Here is a 19,911-nt window from a genome sequence, read left to right on the forward strand (position 1 = left end):
AAGCTGGGCCACTTCTAAGGGCACCAAGGGGAGAGGCTCGGGCTGGGAGGGAGCAGCCCCGGCAGGCAGTTGTGGCTGACGCTCCTCTCAAGGCCTCTCTCTGCCATCATGGCTCAGAGGTTGGTTTTCAGGAACCACCAGGAATGCTATGGTCTACCCGGTGCAGAGCTAGCTCGTTGGATTTGGAGCAAGTTACAGAGTCTCCTCTCCCAGTGCTGATTCACCAGGGTCACAAGAAAAGTGGGATAAGTCACGGGAAAGGGCAGGAGCGGCTGGGGCGGGCCCGGAGGAAGAGGAGAAGAAATCTCTGAAACAGTTTCAGGTCACAGGCGCCTCACTTCTCACAGGAAAGCCACAATGAATTAGGACAGATGACTTGTGAAAACAAGGCTCTCTCTGCAGAGCTGTCTTTACTGCTGTTATTTAAAAAAAAGCAATTGACACCACTTATAGCTGATAAAGACCTACCCACTTCATCTAACATGCATTAAATGTGCAAACTAGAATAACTAAAGTTATACATCTAACATATCTATCTTTCTTTTAAGTGACTGCACTGCAAGATGTCTCTGAAGTAACTGTCATTATTGTTCAGTCGCTAAGTCACGTCTGATTCTCTGCAACCCCATGGACTGCAGCACGCCAGGCTTCCCTGTCTGCCGCTATCTCCCGGAGTCTGCTCAAGTTCATGTCCATTGAGTTGGCGATGCTATTTAACCACCTCATCCTCTGCCGTCCTCTTCTCCTTTTGCCTTCAATCTGAAATAATACACTCTGCTAAAATTCCAAGAGAAAGATGGGGGCTGCTGGGAAGAGTGCATTCAGAAACTGCCATTAGTGACTCTGAACAGGCCTGAAATCCGTAGCCCTGTGTCTACCTCACTGGAGGCAACACACTGCCAAGCTGCTGGGGAGCTGGTACCACCTATCTTCCTGTGCCTACAAAGAACTCAAGGGCGAGTCCTCCAGTGCCCGGAAGGAAGGCCACACCAGAGAAATCAGGCAGTAACACAGCAGAATGACGGCCAGCCAGGAAAGGACAGCTCCCTTGTAGGTGCTTTCTGGTTTGGTCTGTGCGCTCGGGTGGACAGCACACACGCCCTCAGCAGTCCTGGGGCTGAGAGGCAGGTGGAGTGAAGCTCCTCAACGGTCACACTCTTTCCTCACAGACTGCCTGCCATCTTCCCACCAGGCAGGCGTTTCCTTTCTGTCTTCCTGTTTTAAGGTATAAGTAATGGATCTAAATTAAAATAGCTTAGATGTGTGTGAAATACAAATAAAAAGCAAGACTTTTCTCCCAAACTCCCCAGAGGCAGTGATTGTTGGCAGGTAGGTGTGTGTGTGTTTAGACCTTCCCCTTATGGTGCACGGTGATACAGATACAGAGGCAGTATTTTTTTGCTCCCAGCTTAAAATTAACTAATTTTTATTTTCAACTTTAAAAAAAAATGCTGTAGTAATGCAAAGTACTGATTCGAAGTTTTACAAAGTAAACACACCCTTACAATAAGCACCCCGACTGAAAGATAGAAAATTAGCTGGGGAGTCTGGTGTCTGCTCCTATTTTCACTAAATACCCCCCCGCAACCCCCACCAAGAGAAAGGATGTCTCACAATAGAAGGGATATGATGCTACGTGAGGAACAGCTGTCACTCTCAGTTAAAACATTTAATACCATGTACACTTGCTTAGCATTTCACATTGTTTATAACTAATTTCTTTCAATGGAGATATTTGGGCTTTCCAGGTGGCTCACTGGTAAAGAATCCACCTGCCAATGCAGGACACACACACAGGAGACTCAGGTTCAATCCCTGGATCGGGAAGATCCCCTGGAGGAGGAAATGGCAACCCACTCCAGTATTCTTGCCTGAAAAATACCATGGACTGAGGAGCCTGGAGGGCTACAGTCCATGGGTCACAAAGAGTCGGACATGACTGAGCACGCATGCAATGAAAGGTGGTATTTATGTGGAATTACATGGCTATGGTCAAACTGTTTAAACTTTTTAAAAAATATGGGTTTATGCTATAATACCATGGGAAGAAGCAGCTTATTTCCAATTCAAGTATATATTTCATCCCATAGGCGCTCATCCACAGGCATTTAATGTGAAGAGCATATATCTGGACCCGCCCCAGTATACACAGCTCATGCTGCAACACTAATGCCAACAACCATTTCGCATCTGTGTTTAATTTGTTAGCTCAAACGCTGTATTAGGTCATACTCCAGTTTAAACTTCCCTCTTCCTAACAAAAACTTTAAAAGGGGGGAGAGAGGCGACGGGGAGGGAGGGTGTTCCATGCCCTCCCACAGCTCTGAAGCCAACTCTGACCCCGTGCTGCTGGACGTCCATTCACAGAGCAGCTCTGCCCCGTGAAACAGTTCTAAGAGGCCAACCACACCCTTGGTTCAGGTCGTGGTCTTTTCTGTACTATGGTTTCTTTTTTCAGAACTCGGATGGATGAGCATTGCTTGCCTTCCACTCAGAGTCTGGGAAGGAAGCACCACGGGGCCTGGACTCGATGCTTCCTGATCAATTATTATTTCGAAGTTCCCTATAGTGGGGAGACACCAGCAGGCATGAGAGTGGTCTTCTCAACCATCAGGCCAGTAACCGCAGCTATCCAAGGAGGATGGCCTTTTCCTATGTTTTCAACAGTCAGATTGGAAATGCCTAAGTCACCTGAAACAATCTGAAGAAAAACAAAGATTTAGAGCCGCAGACAGTTTTTTTAATATAAAAATTACAGCCTGCTGTTCTGCTGAATTTCCCTTCAGCCTGGAAATATGAAAATGAAAGGGAACTTAAGTTGATTTTGTTATCACTGGATCTACTGCTGAAGTCAGCAAACTATGTATGACCCTTAGCCTAAATCTATCTGGGTTTGGTATGACTTACTAAGACTATTTTAAAAATTTTAAACAAAGATGAATACGTGACATGACAGAGACTGCACATGGCCCATAAGGCTTAAAATATTTATTATCTGGCCCTTTACAGAAAAGCTTGAGCAAATCCTGGATCTCTTGAGGCAGGATTGCAGGAAAAGACGTGCACATTTTTGGCTTGTGTGGACCGAGAGGTAGGAAGCCCTGTGTGGCTCCCACTGACCACTCGCCAACTGCTTTTCCTGAGGGGTATATTCTGTGATGCAGTCCGTGAAAAGCCCACATAGTCCCCAAAGCAACTATGGAACCTAAGTAGCCACAAGAATGCAAAAGTGTGCTTAGTGCACGTCCCAGGAATCTGTAGCGCTCTGCCGGTCTTTTGGAGTATCTTGGATAGCACTACTTGCACCAACATTTTAGGAACCCAGGCATCAGTCCAGTCGCTCAGTCGCGTCCGACTCTTTGCGACCCCATGAACCACAGCACGCCAGGCCTCCCTGTCCATCACCAACTCCCAGAATCCAACCAAACCCATGTTCATTGTGTCCGTGATGCCATCCAGCCATCTCATCCTCTCGTCCCCTTCTCCTCCTGCCCTCAACCTTCCCCAGCATCAGGGTCTTTGCATGGCTAAATGTTCAGTTCAGTTCAGTCGCTCAGTCGTGTTAAAATGTTAAATGTTAATGGCTAAATGTTAAAACCCGCCAATCTAATGTTACAGGGACCTCAAATGAGGGACGTTATCAGTCCACTGACAAGGGGCCAGGAATCTCTTCCATGGAACGCCTCTGAGTATTTAGTACTTTGGCTCTCATTGTCATGGACAAATTGGTCCCAGCCTTTCTGCAAGCATTTGGGTCTGAGTATCAATTCAAAACTACTTACTGAGCTACTATGTGCAGAAGCAAGGCATGAGTTGCAAGGGAGTATAAAAGCAGAAGACAAAAATTCCTCAAGGAATCTAGTATCTTTTTAGAGGAAGTCGGGAGAAATCAAACTCATATAGCTATAAAGATACAAGACAGTCCAAGTTTCAAACAAAAACTAGAAAAATGTCCTTTACAAATTAGACTGATTTTCTCCTTGTAAATCATTCCATGAAACATTTAGTGAGCCATCAAAAGGTGCTGGGTTTTTTTTTGAAGCATAAGCAGTTTCCTTGAAGACCCCACAGATGCTTCATTACAGACAGTTCTGTATCTATACAGAAGAGACATTAATAGGTTTCTTCCCATTGCCAGACTGAAGGGTAACCCACCCCTCACTCTCCAGGTGATGGCTTCCTGGATGTGATTTCTCAAAGAACTTTCTATTAATTGTGCAGACATTTTATTATACATAATTTAACTACAGAACCTAACTCTGCAGGTCTCTGCACATAATGAGAACTGTGTAAGAGTTCAGTGACCAAAACATGAACCTGACAGATGGTTCAGGGGGAAGCTCCGGAGTCATTTGTCTTGTTTTATGGAAGGCAAAGCATCATCTTAGAGCCGATTCGGTTCATAAGGGAGCATTTAAGTCCCTTCACTTCCTGGAAAAAGGGGTACATCTATGGGGAGAAACTCACATTGCCCTGTAGTTTTCTACACTGTTAGTCTTTTATAACGAGAACCGTATTCACACAGCAGGAGCGTGGGATGCACGCACACTACTGATGTAAGACAGATAACCAACGAGGACCTACAGTGTGACAGAGCGAACTCCACTCTATTCTGTGATAACCTTTATGAAAAATGAATCTAAAAACACAATACTGCAAATCAACTACATTCCAATCAACTAAAATATTTAAAAAGATGAGAACTAGATTCATAAATTAGTGGTTTTAAAATTGAAATACTGGAAGCTTCGCAATTTGCAGGATAGAGAGGAATGAGCTGTACCACGGTCAAGGCCCTTTTGCGCTCTATGGCGCCTGGGTAAGATGATGTGAGATCTGTGTAAGACAAGCGGAGGTTAAGATCTTTGCTCCAGTATCTGGGGGAAGAGAAGCGACAGGGACACATCACAACAGTGACAATGCGGGAGTGGGACAAATGGGCTGCTGCTTGAGGTGGGGCAGTCATCGAAAAGTCTTCTTTACCATTCTGTTGTTAAAACAAGTAGGTAAGATCTACCATTTCTCTCTGTCTCAGTGGCATTCTAACCTGAGCACCGAAAGCCTCAGTTCTCCCTGATGTACAAGAAAACGACTGTGTCTGAGGCAGAAGCAGAGACGATGCAAGATGGGAGAGAGAAGGGTGGGAGGGAAGTGGTCTGTAAGGGCTCCCAGGACCCCACCCTGTCACATAGCAACATAAAAGCTTCTGGAATTAAAAACAAAATTTTCCCCACTGTTCTCAGCAGCCTTTTGTTTTCTCTGAAGTGGGAACACTCAAATGGAGGCTAGGCCAGTGATTATAGTAACACTGACGGAGAACCAGTTACAGGCCCAGTGCTGTGCTCTGGTGGTATCAAGATTATTAAGACATGGTCCCATAGGAAAATCAAACATACCAATACAAAACCATGTGACAAGTACCTCTTCTAAAAACTCAAAAAGCGCAGAATCTGGCATTTTTTGCAAAATGCAAAACACATATGGCACCAAGGGTTTCACAGAAGAATAATTACGGACCTAACTTTTATCACTTGCAGATCACTGACAATCATCACTGAAAACACAGACCATCACTGACTACTATGCTCTCGTCATATACTCTTACGAACATGGAAAATCAACGTGCTTTGTTAATTCCCTGGGAAAACAGAGTAAAAAGCATGACATCCATCCCGATGATCTCAATTTTAGAAACAAGCAGGCGTGTCTGACCCTGGATGGTCAAGCAGAGCCCAACTTACGGATGTGGTTTCATTTCTATGTAGTTCTTGGGGATGAAGCCGTCTTTCCCATTGAGCTCTGCCTTGTACCAGTTCTGATCACATTCCTCATTCAAAACCTGAAAAGAATTCAAACAAGGAGAGAAAACAGTCATTTCCTTTTCACTCTTGGGTGGGAAGCCATGAGGGTGATCATGGCGCCTTTTGGGTTTGTCTGTAAAAGGTGTTCTTTTGGAGTATGATCATGTGGACGCCAAACTTGTGATTTCCAACAAGCCGAGTTATGGCAACTTAAAAAGAGAAGGAGTTGTCTCTGGAAATGAGAAGTTCAGGCTCCTAAAAATCTAGCATTAATGCCTCAGCAGAAAAGGAAAGGGAGGGAAAAATAAAAGGTGAGTTTCTGTGAGGAGATTCTGGAGAGCAGCAAACACTGAACAGAGAATGAAGGACAGGGAAGGTGTAACTGCATAGGCGGGTGGCAAAAGTGCGCGCTGAGGCCCTGTCCAGGGGTCTCCCAGCCGATTTCCACCACGAGACCCCACCCGGGGCTCTCCCCATACTGTCTCTGGGTTACCCCAAGGGTGGGTCAGCCACCGGCACACTGCCACCTGCAGGCACCGCTATGTGCCCTTGTATGCGAAAAACGTATTTTAATGAAGAAACAGGGCAAGTCCTACTTCCCTTATCCTCAAGGGCAGTTAGAGAATGCTCAAAGCACACCAACCAGCCTAATTAGGGGAAAGACCCAGAGACCATACAACTGAGCCACTGCATTCTACAAAGTGAAAACAGACCTAGAAATGTGATGTAATCCAAGGTTAAGAGCTAGCGAAGACCACATGGATTTTCAGAACTCAAAGGAAGGTGCTCTCCAATACTGACTTATATGGACAGGTCAGGCCAAGATACTGTTATCTGCAGAGTATTAAAAGAAGCAGAACAGAGCTAGGCACAGTATAAAATCCACTCTCTGAATCCCAGATTTCTAACAAAAGGTAAAGGGTATAAGGCATTTTTAAAAAACTATTGACTTAAAAAGAGAAACTGAAATGTGAGGCCAACTCCACAACATGAACACAGGAAAACGTTGATGAGCTAACTAGTACGGTGGTAGTTAATCTATCCTACAGAGCAAAATTCTAAGAGGAAGCTGGTAAAATTCTTGAAAAAATTATTTATTCATGATGCTGAACAATGCTGGGCTCACTGCCAATTTACAACCTGGGCTGCTTGGTGTACATGTAGTACTGGCATTTCAAAGTGAGGTACAACTTTGGAAAGGACAGATGAGGCTGACAGACACCAACAGTGAAGCTGCACTGAAGGCGCTTCCTAGCGACTTCGCTTCTGACAGGAGGCTGCGACGGAGGAGTCTTCCACAGCTGGTGCCTACTGGTGCTCTGCTAACCTGAAGTCCTCAGGGTCAGTCACTGAGCCGAAGTGTGCACAAGACAGGCAGCAAATCTTGCAAGGGCTAATATATGTGATAGCTGGGGGTGGGGGGGTGGGGGGGTGGGCAGCTACTGCTGAATCCCATCAGACTCAGATGAAAACCTTTTTCTTTCCATTATTTCCCCTTAAATTTTTTTCAAAAACTGTACTGTGAACAGAGAAGTCATTCTGTTGCTAGGCAAGTATACAGCGCCCGCGCGCCCGCACACCAAGGACAACGGCTGGAGACAGAGGGGTTCCTGAGGCGCTCCTGGCCACAATGACATCAGTGTCTGGCCTTGAGCACTACAGCTACTCCACCCGGATCACAGAAGATTCCAGAGCATGAGAGCACGAGAGCAGAGGAGCTTCGGGCCAGGATTCTCGTGTCTACCAAAAAGAAGGGCCAGAAGAAAAATGTGGTCTAGTAATTATCTCATAAAGCATCATGGCCTGTTTGGACCGAAAAACAGAGTAAGGTAAAAAAGGACAGTTTTAATTCGTGACTAGTAACCCTGCAGCAGAGGTGCTACACGCCAAGTTTTTGGAACTGTACATTCTTCTTCTCACCTAAGACAGAGGCAAACCTCCCCCTAAAAAAATGCCCACAACCCCAACAACAAAGAAACTCCAGGCCAACCCCTGGAGTCTCTTTTAGAAACTTTTAGAACTATGGTTTTCTGTAGGACAAAATTAATTACTTGTTGTTGAGTATGCTCTTCTCCCAAGAAGGCAGGGAAATACGGAACTAACACGTTGGGATCGCCATCACTACTTCAGCTGCGTGCCTGTGAAACCTCAGTTCCCCAACCAATGATGAACCTGGCCTCGGCAGTGAAAGCCCAGGATCTCAACCACTGGACCACCAGGGAACTTCCCAACACTTAGATTATTTTTAATGTAATGTTTGAATATGGGAGGCTAAAATTTTAGTTCTCTGGGAACATTCTAGTATCCAGAATATCGCTCTGCCAGAAAGCCACAGTGCTGCTATGGTGTGCCTCTAAATCTCCATACACGATAAATTAAGCACAGACTGCTTCTGCAGGAGACAGAGCGCAGGAGAAAGGGCCCTGCTAAGCCAGGGTCACAGAGAGTGAGGACCAATTACCACCAAGCAGGCACATCAGCTTTCACAACTCAAACCAGGAAAGCCCAGGATGGCATAATTCAAGAGCTGAAAACCAAGTTTAAATGCTTGAAACAGTGAAGGGCATAAATTGACATAAGTGAGTCTAGAGCAGAGCTGAGAAGGGCACCAGGACCAGACGCATCTGTGCCTACAGAGACCGTGCTGAATGTGCTGTGGCTTTAGATGAGGTTCCCACCCTCCCCGAGTGATCTGCTCGAGCCCAAGCAGAGTTCTGAGAAGGAGCAGACTGCTCCTATCACTACTTCCCCGAAACACAGGCAACTCACCCTTCACTCATTCATGACCTCTTAACAAAAGAGATGATTGAGTTCAACCACCACATTTTCATTCTGGTTTGAAAATTCCAAGGAATGTTTTTAGCTGTTTCCCCACAGCTGCATGTTCTATGCCAACCCCCATATTCCCTCGAGTGATGACTTTGTAGCCATCAAAACACTTTGGTTTAACGGAAGCAGACTGATCAAGAGATGAGATTATGAGAGGAGGAAGAGACAAGTTTTAGTGAAGCTTTCATTTGTTCTTCTTCTGGTTGCAAAAAGACTGAAAGTAAGATCACAGCCACAATCAGGAAGAAAACTGAAAGATAAGGAATGGTCTGAGGTTTGCAAAGAAGAATTAAAACTACTGCAGTCTGTTTCATGGAAGGGACACAATGGCTGCTTTTGAGCTGTCTAGCGCTAAAGTTAAATTTCTTAACCTGCAAGCTGATAAACCTGGGTATATTCAGCCTGTGAAAATTCACTGAACTGTGCACTTATGATATATAATTTTTCTATATGTATATCATACTTCAACTGAAAGAAATATTTCGGTCAAGAGAACAGTAATATTATAGTCCAATTTACTTTTAAGTAACACACACCCCTAGGGCCTCATTCACCTCCAGTACAAACTTTTCACACCAAAAATACACAGGGGAGCAGAAAAGAACACAGCGAGGCTTCAGAAACCCCCGCCATGATAGCCTGACATCACTAACCTGTGAAAAAATTTAATTCCCGGAAATAAGAACTTTCTGCACAAATGATAACTCAGAGAATTCCCCATGTTATACTTCTGTGTATATATATATATTTTATTAGTTGCTTTATTAATTGCTTTACAGTGTTGTTAGTTCTGTTGTACAAAGTGAATCAGCTATATGTATATATATATCCCCTCTCTCTTGAACCTCCCTTCCACCCTTTCTATATTATATAATTTTGATAACGTGATTCACTGTTGCCCCCACCCCACCCCCAATCTGAGACTATTCTAAAGGCAATGCAAATTTCCACTTATACTGCCAACTTAAAGGTTTCCAAATAGTTTAAAAAATAAAGAAAAAAAAAAAGTCAAAGGTCAACGATTCAGGTCTCAGACCTCTTAGGATACAGCTAATGTGACAGGATTTGACAGGCTCACATGGGTTCAAATTTCAACTTCCCCAACGAGGAGCTGTGTGGCCTTGGGCAGACGACCACTTTCAAGATTTTGGTTTCCCATCTATAAAGTGGTGATAATACCTACCACTGAGAGGGTTTTCAGTGGTAAACGGCACTGCATTTCCATACAAATTACAGAAAAAAGGTGTCTTTTAGGGAAATGGTAGATAAAGTTTGTTTGTAGACTGCTGTATTTTGAAATATTGGGGGGGGGGGCGGGTATTTTCTTGCCTGAACACATCCAGTCATTTGTAAATAAACAAAATAAGGAAACCATGATTTAAAAAGACAAAAAAGCCGTGCAGTTCTAGAACAGTACCCATCAAAGCTTTCAATATTCATTCTAACAGCTTGCATGGGGTTCAACACTTCCTCAGGGAAAAATTATCCAAAGTTTTATATCAGTTTGTGAAGCAATGTATAAGAGAGAGCATTTGTACAAAAAAGATAGAAACGATTACATAGTTAAGCTCCTTCACCACATAAAAATAAAAATGCCAGTACAGCTGGTCCCTGCTTTACAGAAATTCTACATGAGGAAGTGAGGTTTCCCTCACTTCATCTTAAAGATCAACCAATCCCACTCAGGCAACACTGAAATACCGCCCTGACCTGAGGACAAATGTAAAGAGCTTTGGTGATCCTACTACATAATTTCAAACACACACACACACGCAGGCTTTTTAAAACATTATAACCCTAAGAACAACTGTACAGGGCCCTGGCTAGGGTAACAGTACTGGGACAGCCATTTAAAGTCAGTTCTCTTCAGCCTGTTACATATTTTATTAGAAACTATTAGGATGCTCTTCAGCTTCTCAGACTCCTTTAGTATGGATGACTGTGTCGGCCTCAAACTACACTGATTCATTCTGAACACTTTAAATAAGTGCTTTACAATCACCAGCTCCATCTGCTACAGTTTTTGCTCAACATGAAAAACATCTTGGCTACGCTGCTTGCTCTACTGTGTGCCAAATCATGAAAAACACCCACACTGTAGACGAGTTACTCTGAATTTTAATGATGAAATGATCAACTTAAACGTAGTTTAATAATTAAGGTTCCTGGCCCCACAGAAACCTAAGTTGCTTATGTAAGCGCATAGAGCAACAGCCTTCAAATTCGCGGCAGGTCAGTCTCCGTGATGAAAGACTACAACTCTGTAAAGACACAGCAGTACCTTTTGACCCTGTCAAGACGTTGACAGGTAGTGGGCCCTTAAAGACCAGAAAGTTGAGAAGAAATATATATATGAAGTTTTAAAGCTCTCTCAATTTTGGCAGATTTATAAAAATGTGTGTAAACACCAAATTATGTTTTATTAAAAGAAAATCTATTCATTTAAAAAAGTATTAATGTAATGATATCACATCAAGGGGGTATTTTTGCTTTATGGTGATGACCTCTTTCAACAGAAGTACAATATCTGTGCCATGAAATGTGTTTTTTGTTCCCTTTGAAATGGATATTTCCAGAAGACTCATTTCTTTGGGGATTAAGAAGCCCTAAATTCTTAATTTTTTACATTACTTTCAAGAAAGGATTCTATTTACCAAACTAAAGAAATCCAAAGGGCATTTGTTGATCAACTTTCCTTTCTGACCGCCAGACACATGGGCATGCTAGGTTTTCCCCAGAAAACCCCCAAACCTTCCACTGGTAAAAATCACTCATCGCTTGTATAATCCCACCTGGATACAACCAGTAACGCAGTGCCTTTTCTCCTGTTGCCCAAGAGAGGTCTCGCTACCCTCCCTAAGCAGCTGCTACTAACAGGGATCAGTTCAAAAGAGAAATACTGGTGAATCAAGAGGTCAAGTCTCCTACAGGTCCAGGTGTTGTAGTTTAGGGCTGACCAGGTGTGACCTCAATCTGTATCTGGTGCTCTGAATCACTTCAAACATCACTGTTTTCCTGTTAAGAAGTCTTAAGGAGCCTCCTATTGGTCCAAGTTATTCTCAGTTTGGCATTCCACTTCTCGTAACTTAGCCACCAACTACTTTCTGTCATTCTCACCCACTTCTCTAAATGAACCCTTCAGTTTGCCAAGCTAGTCCACTCAGCCACCTCTAAACACAGTCCTCCACGTCCACAGTCTCGCGCCTTCCCTCTTCCCCATCTACTCATACCTCACCCACCGCTGTTTTAGTACTGTGCACCTGAATGCTCTGTCCTCTCCTAAACTGCAAGCATCCTAAGAGCTTGGGTCCACGCCACTCTCATCCGTATTCTTCACAATCCTCAGAATGTCATCGAGCATATTCTGAGGAACTGATTTGTATGTGGGGGGTTTGTTCTAAGTAATGCACATGGGATCAGAGCTAGCTAGGCCTGGGGACAATTGAAAGGGCACCATACGTTACATGTTACCATGAAATGCCTTGCGAAACTAATCTCTCTTAAAATGACCCTCAAAAGAAGACTGATCGTCATGAATCTGTTCCCCCCAAGGAAGAGAGGCAAAATAAAGGAAGTAACAGAATTAGGCAATCCATCTTCCTGTAACTTAAGCACCATTTGGAGTACTTCAAAAGGGAGTACCCCAAATTCTTCCCACAATACTACCGCTTCTAACTTTCTCCAAGCTAAAAAAGTAGAAGGGTGGGGTGCATAGGCAGGGAAGGGAAATTTCTCTATGACTGATGAAAGGGTATGTCCTAGGTGGACTAGGGAGGGAAGGTCTCTATATACGTCCTAACTGACAGCTCTCAACATGGGCACTTCCTGGACCAGTAAGATGCCTGGTTCAGCATGCACGTCTGGCTGCTGTTGCTGCTGCTGCTGCTAAGTCGCTTCAGTCGTGTCCGACTCTGTGCGACCCCATAGATGGCAGCCCACCAGGCTCCACCGCCCCTGGGATTCTCCAGGCAAGAACACTGGAGTGGGTTGCCATTTCCTCCTCCAATGCATGAAAGTGAAAAGTGAAAGTGAAGTCGCTCAGTTGTGTCCAACTCTTAGCGACCCCATGGACTGCAGCCTAAGCAGGCTCCTCCATCCATGGGATTTTCCAGGCAAGAGTACTGGAGTGGGCTAGTGACTTACTTTTGCAGGTTGTTAATTTTATAGCTACAACTCCTCCAGCAAAAGGCTTACAAAGGACAGTAATGAAGATCTTCACCTTTTTCCTTCTTCTGAATGGCAGTCAAGATGATGCAGAAAGAAAAATGCCTGTACGCTCTCTCTCACACACAACCATGATCAACTATGTTAAGAGTTCAGGATCACTCCCGCATTTTTTTTTTAATGAAAGATTTCCTTTATAATATTCACATATGTAGGAGGATGAACAATTAAGAAGACTAGCCAAATTATTATAAGAATAATTATAAGAATAACCAAAAGATTATTTTTCTTTCTTTGAGAAATATTTCAGTACTCAAAAAAAAAAGCAAAAAAAACCAACAACAACAAAAAAAGGATTGGGTACTCTTATCAACCTCTCCAGGTTTGGCTGTCATTAAGAAAGTTGCCCATGACATTTTAACAAAACAGGAAGGTCGTTCACACTTATGTAACTATTACTCCACCCAGATGAATCTGGAGGCAGTGAAACCTAAATGCACAGGCAGTACCCCAAAATAAACTCTTTATATACCAAACGGTACAAGAGTTTCCATTCAAAATAAGTGTCTTCTGTATCTGGCGACTTGCGGAAGACCTATTACTTTGGTATAGCTGACTGCTCAACAGAAGAATGCAATGCTCTCAAGGTGTCAGGATTTCAACCGCGGGGGTTTGGGGCAGTTGGGGGGAGGGCATGGTGGACAGAGACAAAGATAAATATGAGGGAGTTTCAAGAGAGAAAATGCTGTGCATTTGAAAAACTCAACAATCCTGCCACAGCCTGCCAGTAATGAGATTGCTAAGCCCTGAGCCAGGTGAACTGAGGACACAATGGCCACCCTTCCCTCCCCAGGGAGCTTGGAGTCTGGTGAAACGCCTGTGGCAACACCATGGGGGGATGCCAGGAGAGGAGGGGAATTACGGGTACTACGGCAAGGACTGATTCAACAGAAAATGTCTGAGTTCCAAACACCAAAGGGAAAGACGTTAAGTCCAGTTTAGGGGTTACAGGAAAGCTTCCTGGGTGAAGTGTGCTTAGTCACTCAGTCCTGTCCGACTCTTGGTGACCCCAGGTTCCTCTGTCCATGCAATTCTCCAGGCAAGGATACTGGGGTGGGTTGCTGTGCCCTCCTCCAGGGGAGCTTCCCAAGCCGGGGACTGAACCCAGGTCTCCCACATTGTGGGTGGCTTCTTCACTGTCTGAGTCACCAGGGAAGCCCGGGTGAAGTGTGAGGAAGGTTACATCCCCAGCCCCAACCTCAGGGCGCACTGTGTGCATCCTTGGTTCTTCTCCGCTTGCGCAGAACTCTGCGTGGGAGGAGCATGGCAGACTTCCCAACTTGCTGTCAGGCAAATGGAGGGGTGGACGGTTCCCTCGGTCCACTTGGCAGCCACTGACCAACAGACTGGTTAAGCTTCCCTAAGTTAGTAAAACGTTTACTAACGGTATCAGAACTCCTAATTGGAAATAACCAAAATAATCACAAAACTTCCTGGGTGAAGATCCCTGGGTTGGGAAGATCCCCTAGAGAAGGGAATGGCTACCCACTCCAGTATTCTTGCCTGAAGAATTCCATGGACAGAAGTATCTGGCGGGCAACAGTCCATGAGGCTGCAGAGAGTCTGACATGACTGAGCGACTGATACACACACATGGCTAACTCTTTGATGATATATATTTAGCTACCGTCCTTGTTCATTAACGGAAGACTGTCAACTTTAGGCTAAATCCTACAACTCTCTCCTCAAAAAACACCAAACAAAATAAAAAAAACAAAGCCTCTCAAGCCAGGGGAACAGCAGTCACCTGTTTTCTAATGACAGGCAAACCGGCTCAGGTTCATCAGCTCTACACTCTATGATCTCACTTCCTGTTGCTTCAGCAAAAAAAAAAGCAGGAGTTTCCCAAAAAGTCCTTTTCTGCCCCAAATTAATGACAACAGAGTTTATTAAGTTTTACTCAGGCTTACTGATCCAAGATGTGAACTAAACAGGGTCTATTGATTTATAGTCATTGTGGGACCCAAGAGCCACCCCACAGAATCTAATAGAAAAAAAAGGCATCAGTCACTGAGCTTAATCACTGGCAACTGCATGAGAATCTGCTGCTGCTACTAAGTCGCTTCAGTCGTGTCCGACTCTGTGCGACCCCAGAGACGGCAGGCCACCAGGCTCCCCCGTCCCTGGGATTCTCCCGGCAAGAACACTGGAGTGGGTTGCCATTTCCTTCTCCATTGCATGCAAGTGAAAAGTGAAAGTGAAGTCGCTCAGTCGTCTCCGACTCCTAGCGACCCTGTGGACTGCAGCCTACCAGGCTCCTCCGTCCATGGGATTTTCCAGGCAAGAGTACTGGAGTGGGGTGCCATTGCCTTCTCCAGCATGAGAATCTATGACTCTGCAAATCTCAATGCCAGGGGTCTTTACACCTAGGGTGCTACCGTTTTGAACCGAAAAAACTTAGTTCCAAAAGCATTTTCCACTTCTGAAGCAGCTAATCCAGCTCCATGGCAGGAGAGTCCGTAATCCCATGAGAGACAGAGGGACTGGGCGAGCATGTTAAGTCCCTACCCCACTGCCAGGGTGGAGGTGATGCAGGCAATTAAACAGGTAAGTACAAATACTAAACTGAAAATGTGGATTCGTGCTGTGTTAAGTGTAGGATTAGGGAGCAGAAAAGACAGGGACCTCCTTTAGTCTGGGAGGGAGGGGGCATGTGGGCACAGAGTAATATTTGAGGGGACACCCAAAGAACTGCCTATGAGTAGTCCAGGCAGAAAGCTCCAGTGAGAAGATCAGGGAGCTCAAAGTGCTCAGAAGCCACTGAAGAGTGGCAGTCAGGTTTGCCTTTTTCAAACGTTCCAATGTGAGAATGAAGTGGAGGGAAAACCGGGTGAGACCCACCCTAGCTGCCAGGTGGAAGATGCCAGCACTGGGACTGCAGCGGGAAAGTGAGGTGGAGGGAAGCAGACAGAGTCAGGATATCTAGAGGTGGAATCAAAAGAGCTCGGTGGGTAGATGGGACTCAGTGGGCTCCCTCTTGGCCATCGATTCTCTTTTTCCCTCTGTAAAGCACTTTAGAAAAACAGCTATGTAGAGCTGCTGGTGAATATCCTTCTTTTAGCGTCCTCATGAGTAAAGAGCCTAACTGCAAAGGCAGACGGTGCTCCTGAGCCTCTCCAGGTCCAGTGGACACTCTCCCTCACCTCTCTGTGCCCTGTACGGACCTGCCACGGCTCTCTGGTTCCCCATGGTTCCCCAACGGGGAGGCCCGCGGAAGGCGGCTTCCTGCTGGGGATTCTGTGGGCGGCCTTGGCCCCCCAACTAAGCGTTCAGCCCTCTCAGCTCAGTCGCCTCCTCCTCCTCCAGGCTCTGGTAGCGCCTCCCCCTTCCTGCAAGCTACTGTCTTCTTTCTCCAAGCCTCAAGATGGTAACCCGCTTTCCAGCTCTGGGTACTGCACCATCCCCTGTGGTTTCCAGAGAAACCCTGCCCATACCTTTCTTGTAAATGGTCTCATTAATAAAATCTCTTCAGGTTAGCCCATTCAGGTCTGTCATGTGTCTCCTACCAGGACCCTGGCTGAGATTCCCCTCAAATCAGTTCTATTCATCCTTTGGAACAGATTAAGGAGATATTTCATCATATAAAGTGACAGTTACAGGGCAAACAGATCACAGAAGTATTCCAAATTCGACTAACTACTTGGGAGAAGAAAACTTAAAAGACTCTTGAGGTCCACCACTCTTAAGCCGCTAAATAATTCTGCCTACTATTAAAGTAGTTACAGGGAACTAAGAAAGGTGACGAAGCGATGAAGACCTAGGATCTGTAATCCAGCCAACACCAGGCGGTCCTGAGGAGTTAGCTGCAGCTGCTGTCCTCTTTGGTCCGTGTTTGAGTGCGTACTACACTGACCGCTTTGCGCTAGGAAGCTGCGATGGGACCTGGGGGGTGGCGGAAGAGACACAGTCCTACCTTTGGAAGTGTTTACAGCTGAGGGAGCTATGCATGTAGATAGTAAGGGAATAAGTACAAAGTGGGATAAAGGAAATGGCTGATTTTAAGCTGATTATGGAATTCATGGGAGAAGGCAATGGCACCCCACTCCAGTACTCTTGCCTGGAAAATCCCATGGACAGAGGAGCCTGGTAGGCTGTAGTCCATGGGGTCGCTAAGAGTTGGACACGACTGAAACAACTTAGCAGCAGCAGCATAGAATTCACAGCTACATGTTTCCAAATGAGCTGCTTGGTTGATGTAGAAAAAATTCAGTTCATGTCTGGAGGAACCAGAAAAATGGCAACTTGAAATAGTCCAGGAATAGAGAAAGAACTTAAAGGCAGAGCAACTCAGAGTAGGTAAGAAGGTGTGGTAAAACAAGGCCATTGTTCCTTTTATATTTTAATTGGGTTCAAAAAAGGAGGGAGTTGCTGCTAAGTCACACAGCTGGTATCCTCTCTCTGCCAGGCTACAAAGTACCCTCCTGCGAAACGGAGTGGTCACACGTTTAAGCGACAAACAGGCACTGTAGATGGCTGGATGGGGCTCAATGGCGTGGAGCTGCCTCTCAGAGGTAATCTCCAGGGCGAGGCTACTCCACTGCCCCTCCTCGCTGTCTCCACCACTCTGCTCAAGTGCCACCGGGAAGGCTGAAGAGTCTTGTAGCCGAGAAACCTTCAAGGCTGGGGTATCATGTGGGCCTGCCTGGGGTAACTAGATCAAGTGGTCTATTCCAATCTTCTATCACTCAGAGATTTGACAGACTACCCACTTCCTCTACTTTTTGGATGACTGTACTGGCAAAGATAAAAACAAGTTAATATTCAGTGATGATGACCGGCTGTTCCTGGTGGGAGTATAAAAAGGTGTATGGTTTCACTGAAAAGAATTTAGCCTTAAGTATCAAAGATCTGAATTTTCATACCTATTAACCCAGTAAAGCCCAGCCATTCTTAGGACTCTATTCTAATCAAATAATCAAGATGTACTGTGTTAAGACTCATTTTGAGTCAGCGTCTGTGCTCAGTCCTGGGGAGACCACAAGATGGAAATGATCCTTCCTTACAAGGAGCTGACAGCAGGGAAGGGAAGGGAACCATGGAACTTAAGGAATCACAGGTTATGATGGAAAGTTCAGAGTGCTCCAGATGTGAGTGCACCTTGGGGAGACCTAATCGAATCACGCATAGAGGTGGCAAGGAAAGCTCACCTGGGCAGTAACATTTCAACTGGAAACCCTAAGTACCAGTAGGTCTTAGCCAGGTTTAGAGGTGGGAATGGAGGACACGAGTGACAGACAGAAGAAATATTCCAAGCAGAGGGATGAGCACACGTAGAGGCTCTTGGGTGGGAAGGGGTTTAGTATGGTCTGGAATGGAAATAACAGATCCAAAGGAGTTTTGTGAAAAGTAGAGGCTTGGAGGCTAGAGAGAAAGGGAACTGGCTAAACTGTGCAGGGCTCTAAAGAGGAGAGTAAGGATCCTGGGAGACCAGGGACTGAACCTGCTCTTGAGTATGATGATTCAGGTTTCTGTGTGGCACAGAGATCTGGGAGGGATGCAAAGTGGCAGCAGGAAGACCACTTAATTAAGGGGCTACTGCAGTAAGCCAGGCCAGAAGAGATGGACATTCTGACTAGGGTGGGGGGATTCTAATTGCCTTGAGAAGACTCTAAGATGAACACAAGAAATCCGTTCGCATTATTTTCACACTCTTAAATTTACCCCTGCACCCTGTTTGCAGGAACAGGGAACACAGTATAAATTTGATTTGAGATCAAATTTCAAGTCATATCACTAGCTTCTCAAGGCCACATAACCTAAAACTTAAAGTTTATTCTTCACCATAAAGTGAAAATGTATAAAAGGGATAATCCCTCAGTTGTGCTGAGGTGATGTTTTGATAGCTATTAATACATAAGTAAACATCTACACCGGAGAAGGCGATGGCACCCCACTCCAGTACTCTCACCTGGAAAATCCCATGGACGGAGGAGCCTGGTGGGCTGCAGTCCATGGGGTCGCCAAGAGTCAGACACGACTGAGCGACTTCACTTTCACTTTTCACTTTCATTCACTGGAGAAGGAAATGGCAACCCACTCCAGTGTTCTTGCCTGGAGAATCCCAGGGACAGGGGAGCCTGGTGGGCTGCCGTCTATGCGGTTGCACAGAGTCGGACACGACTGAAGCAACTTAGCAGCAGCAGCAGCAAACGTCTACACAAAACTTTTTCAAACAACCAATTCAAATAACTATAATGTGCAAACTGTAGACTCTCTGAAAATACTCAATTTGAACTAGTATACCCTAACATATGCTTACTCACATATTAAACTTTCTCTACTCCCAAAAGTGACCCCAAATACAGACATTTTCATTAAGAAAACAGACATGAGAATTCAGGATATGACAACTTTTTCTGGGTACCTCTCTAACGGAATTGGAGACAAATATAGCTGCTGTTGACAGACAGGATGAGTTACCCCTCCTTTTGTCCTGTAATTAACTAGCTTTCACGGCCTCCTGCAGGCAGCTGCAAGGCTCAGAAGGCAGGAGGGAGGCCGGGGGGAGGGGAGGGTGGTGGGGCGGGGGCAGGCAGAGCGCAGCCTCACAGCTCTGCTCTCAGCCTGTGCCATCAAAGGGAGACGAGCCCAGCCCTGCTCCGCCTATTGGTTTTATCTGAGCACCTACACACTGTTTCATGTGGAAAATCAGCACTTTCGTCCCACAGAAACGTCACAACCTGCAGAGAATAGGGGGACTAAGAGGACTAAATAATAGGATGTATTAATGCAAACAACGGGCTTGTCAGGCCCTCAATTCCAGATTACAAGAAGGACTTCCTGATTTCAGGCAGTATTTAAAGTGGGAAACTAGTGTGCCACCCACAATTCTGGGTCGCTACAGGACTTAACAACGTCGGTGCTGCCTGGAAATTCAAGGGGAAACCAGGCATGTGGGGTTCTTCTCTTGCCCACAATAACAAGGAGCTTTCCAAACCATAAAAATGATCAGCCATATGATGATCAACTCAGGTATGACTACTGTTGGCCAACTACAGAATGATTATTACTGAGCCTTTCTAACCTCTCGACCCCTCCCCATAAGGTCAAAGGCTAT

The 19,911-nt window shown here is 45.3% G+C and overlaps 1 protein-coding gene across 1 annotated transcript in view; it reads right to left on the reverse strand.

Moving 5' to 3' along the window:
* The window catches only part of GRB2 (growth factor receptor bound protein 2), a 67,601-nt gene that overhangs the window by 6,220 nt on the left and 41,470 nt on the right, over positions 1–19,911 (reverse strand). The window contains exon 3 of the mRNA XM_055575130.1: positions 5,742–5,839. Within this exon, the coding sequence (XP_055431105.1) occupies positions 5,742–5,839 (98 nt within the window). The remainder of the gene's footprint in view (positions 1–5,741; positions 5,840–19,911) is intronic.

This window comes from Bubalus kerabau, chromosome 4 (assembly GCF_029407905.1).
Source record: "Bubalus kerabau isolate K-KA32 ecotype Philippines breed swamp buffalo chromosome 4, PCC_UOA_SB_1v2, whole genome shotgun sequence".
Lineage (NCBI taxonomy): Eukaryota > Metazoa > Chordata > Mammalia > Artiodactyla > Bovidae > Bubalus > Bubalus kerabau.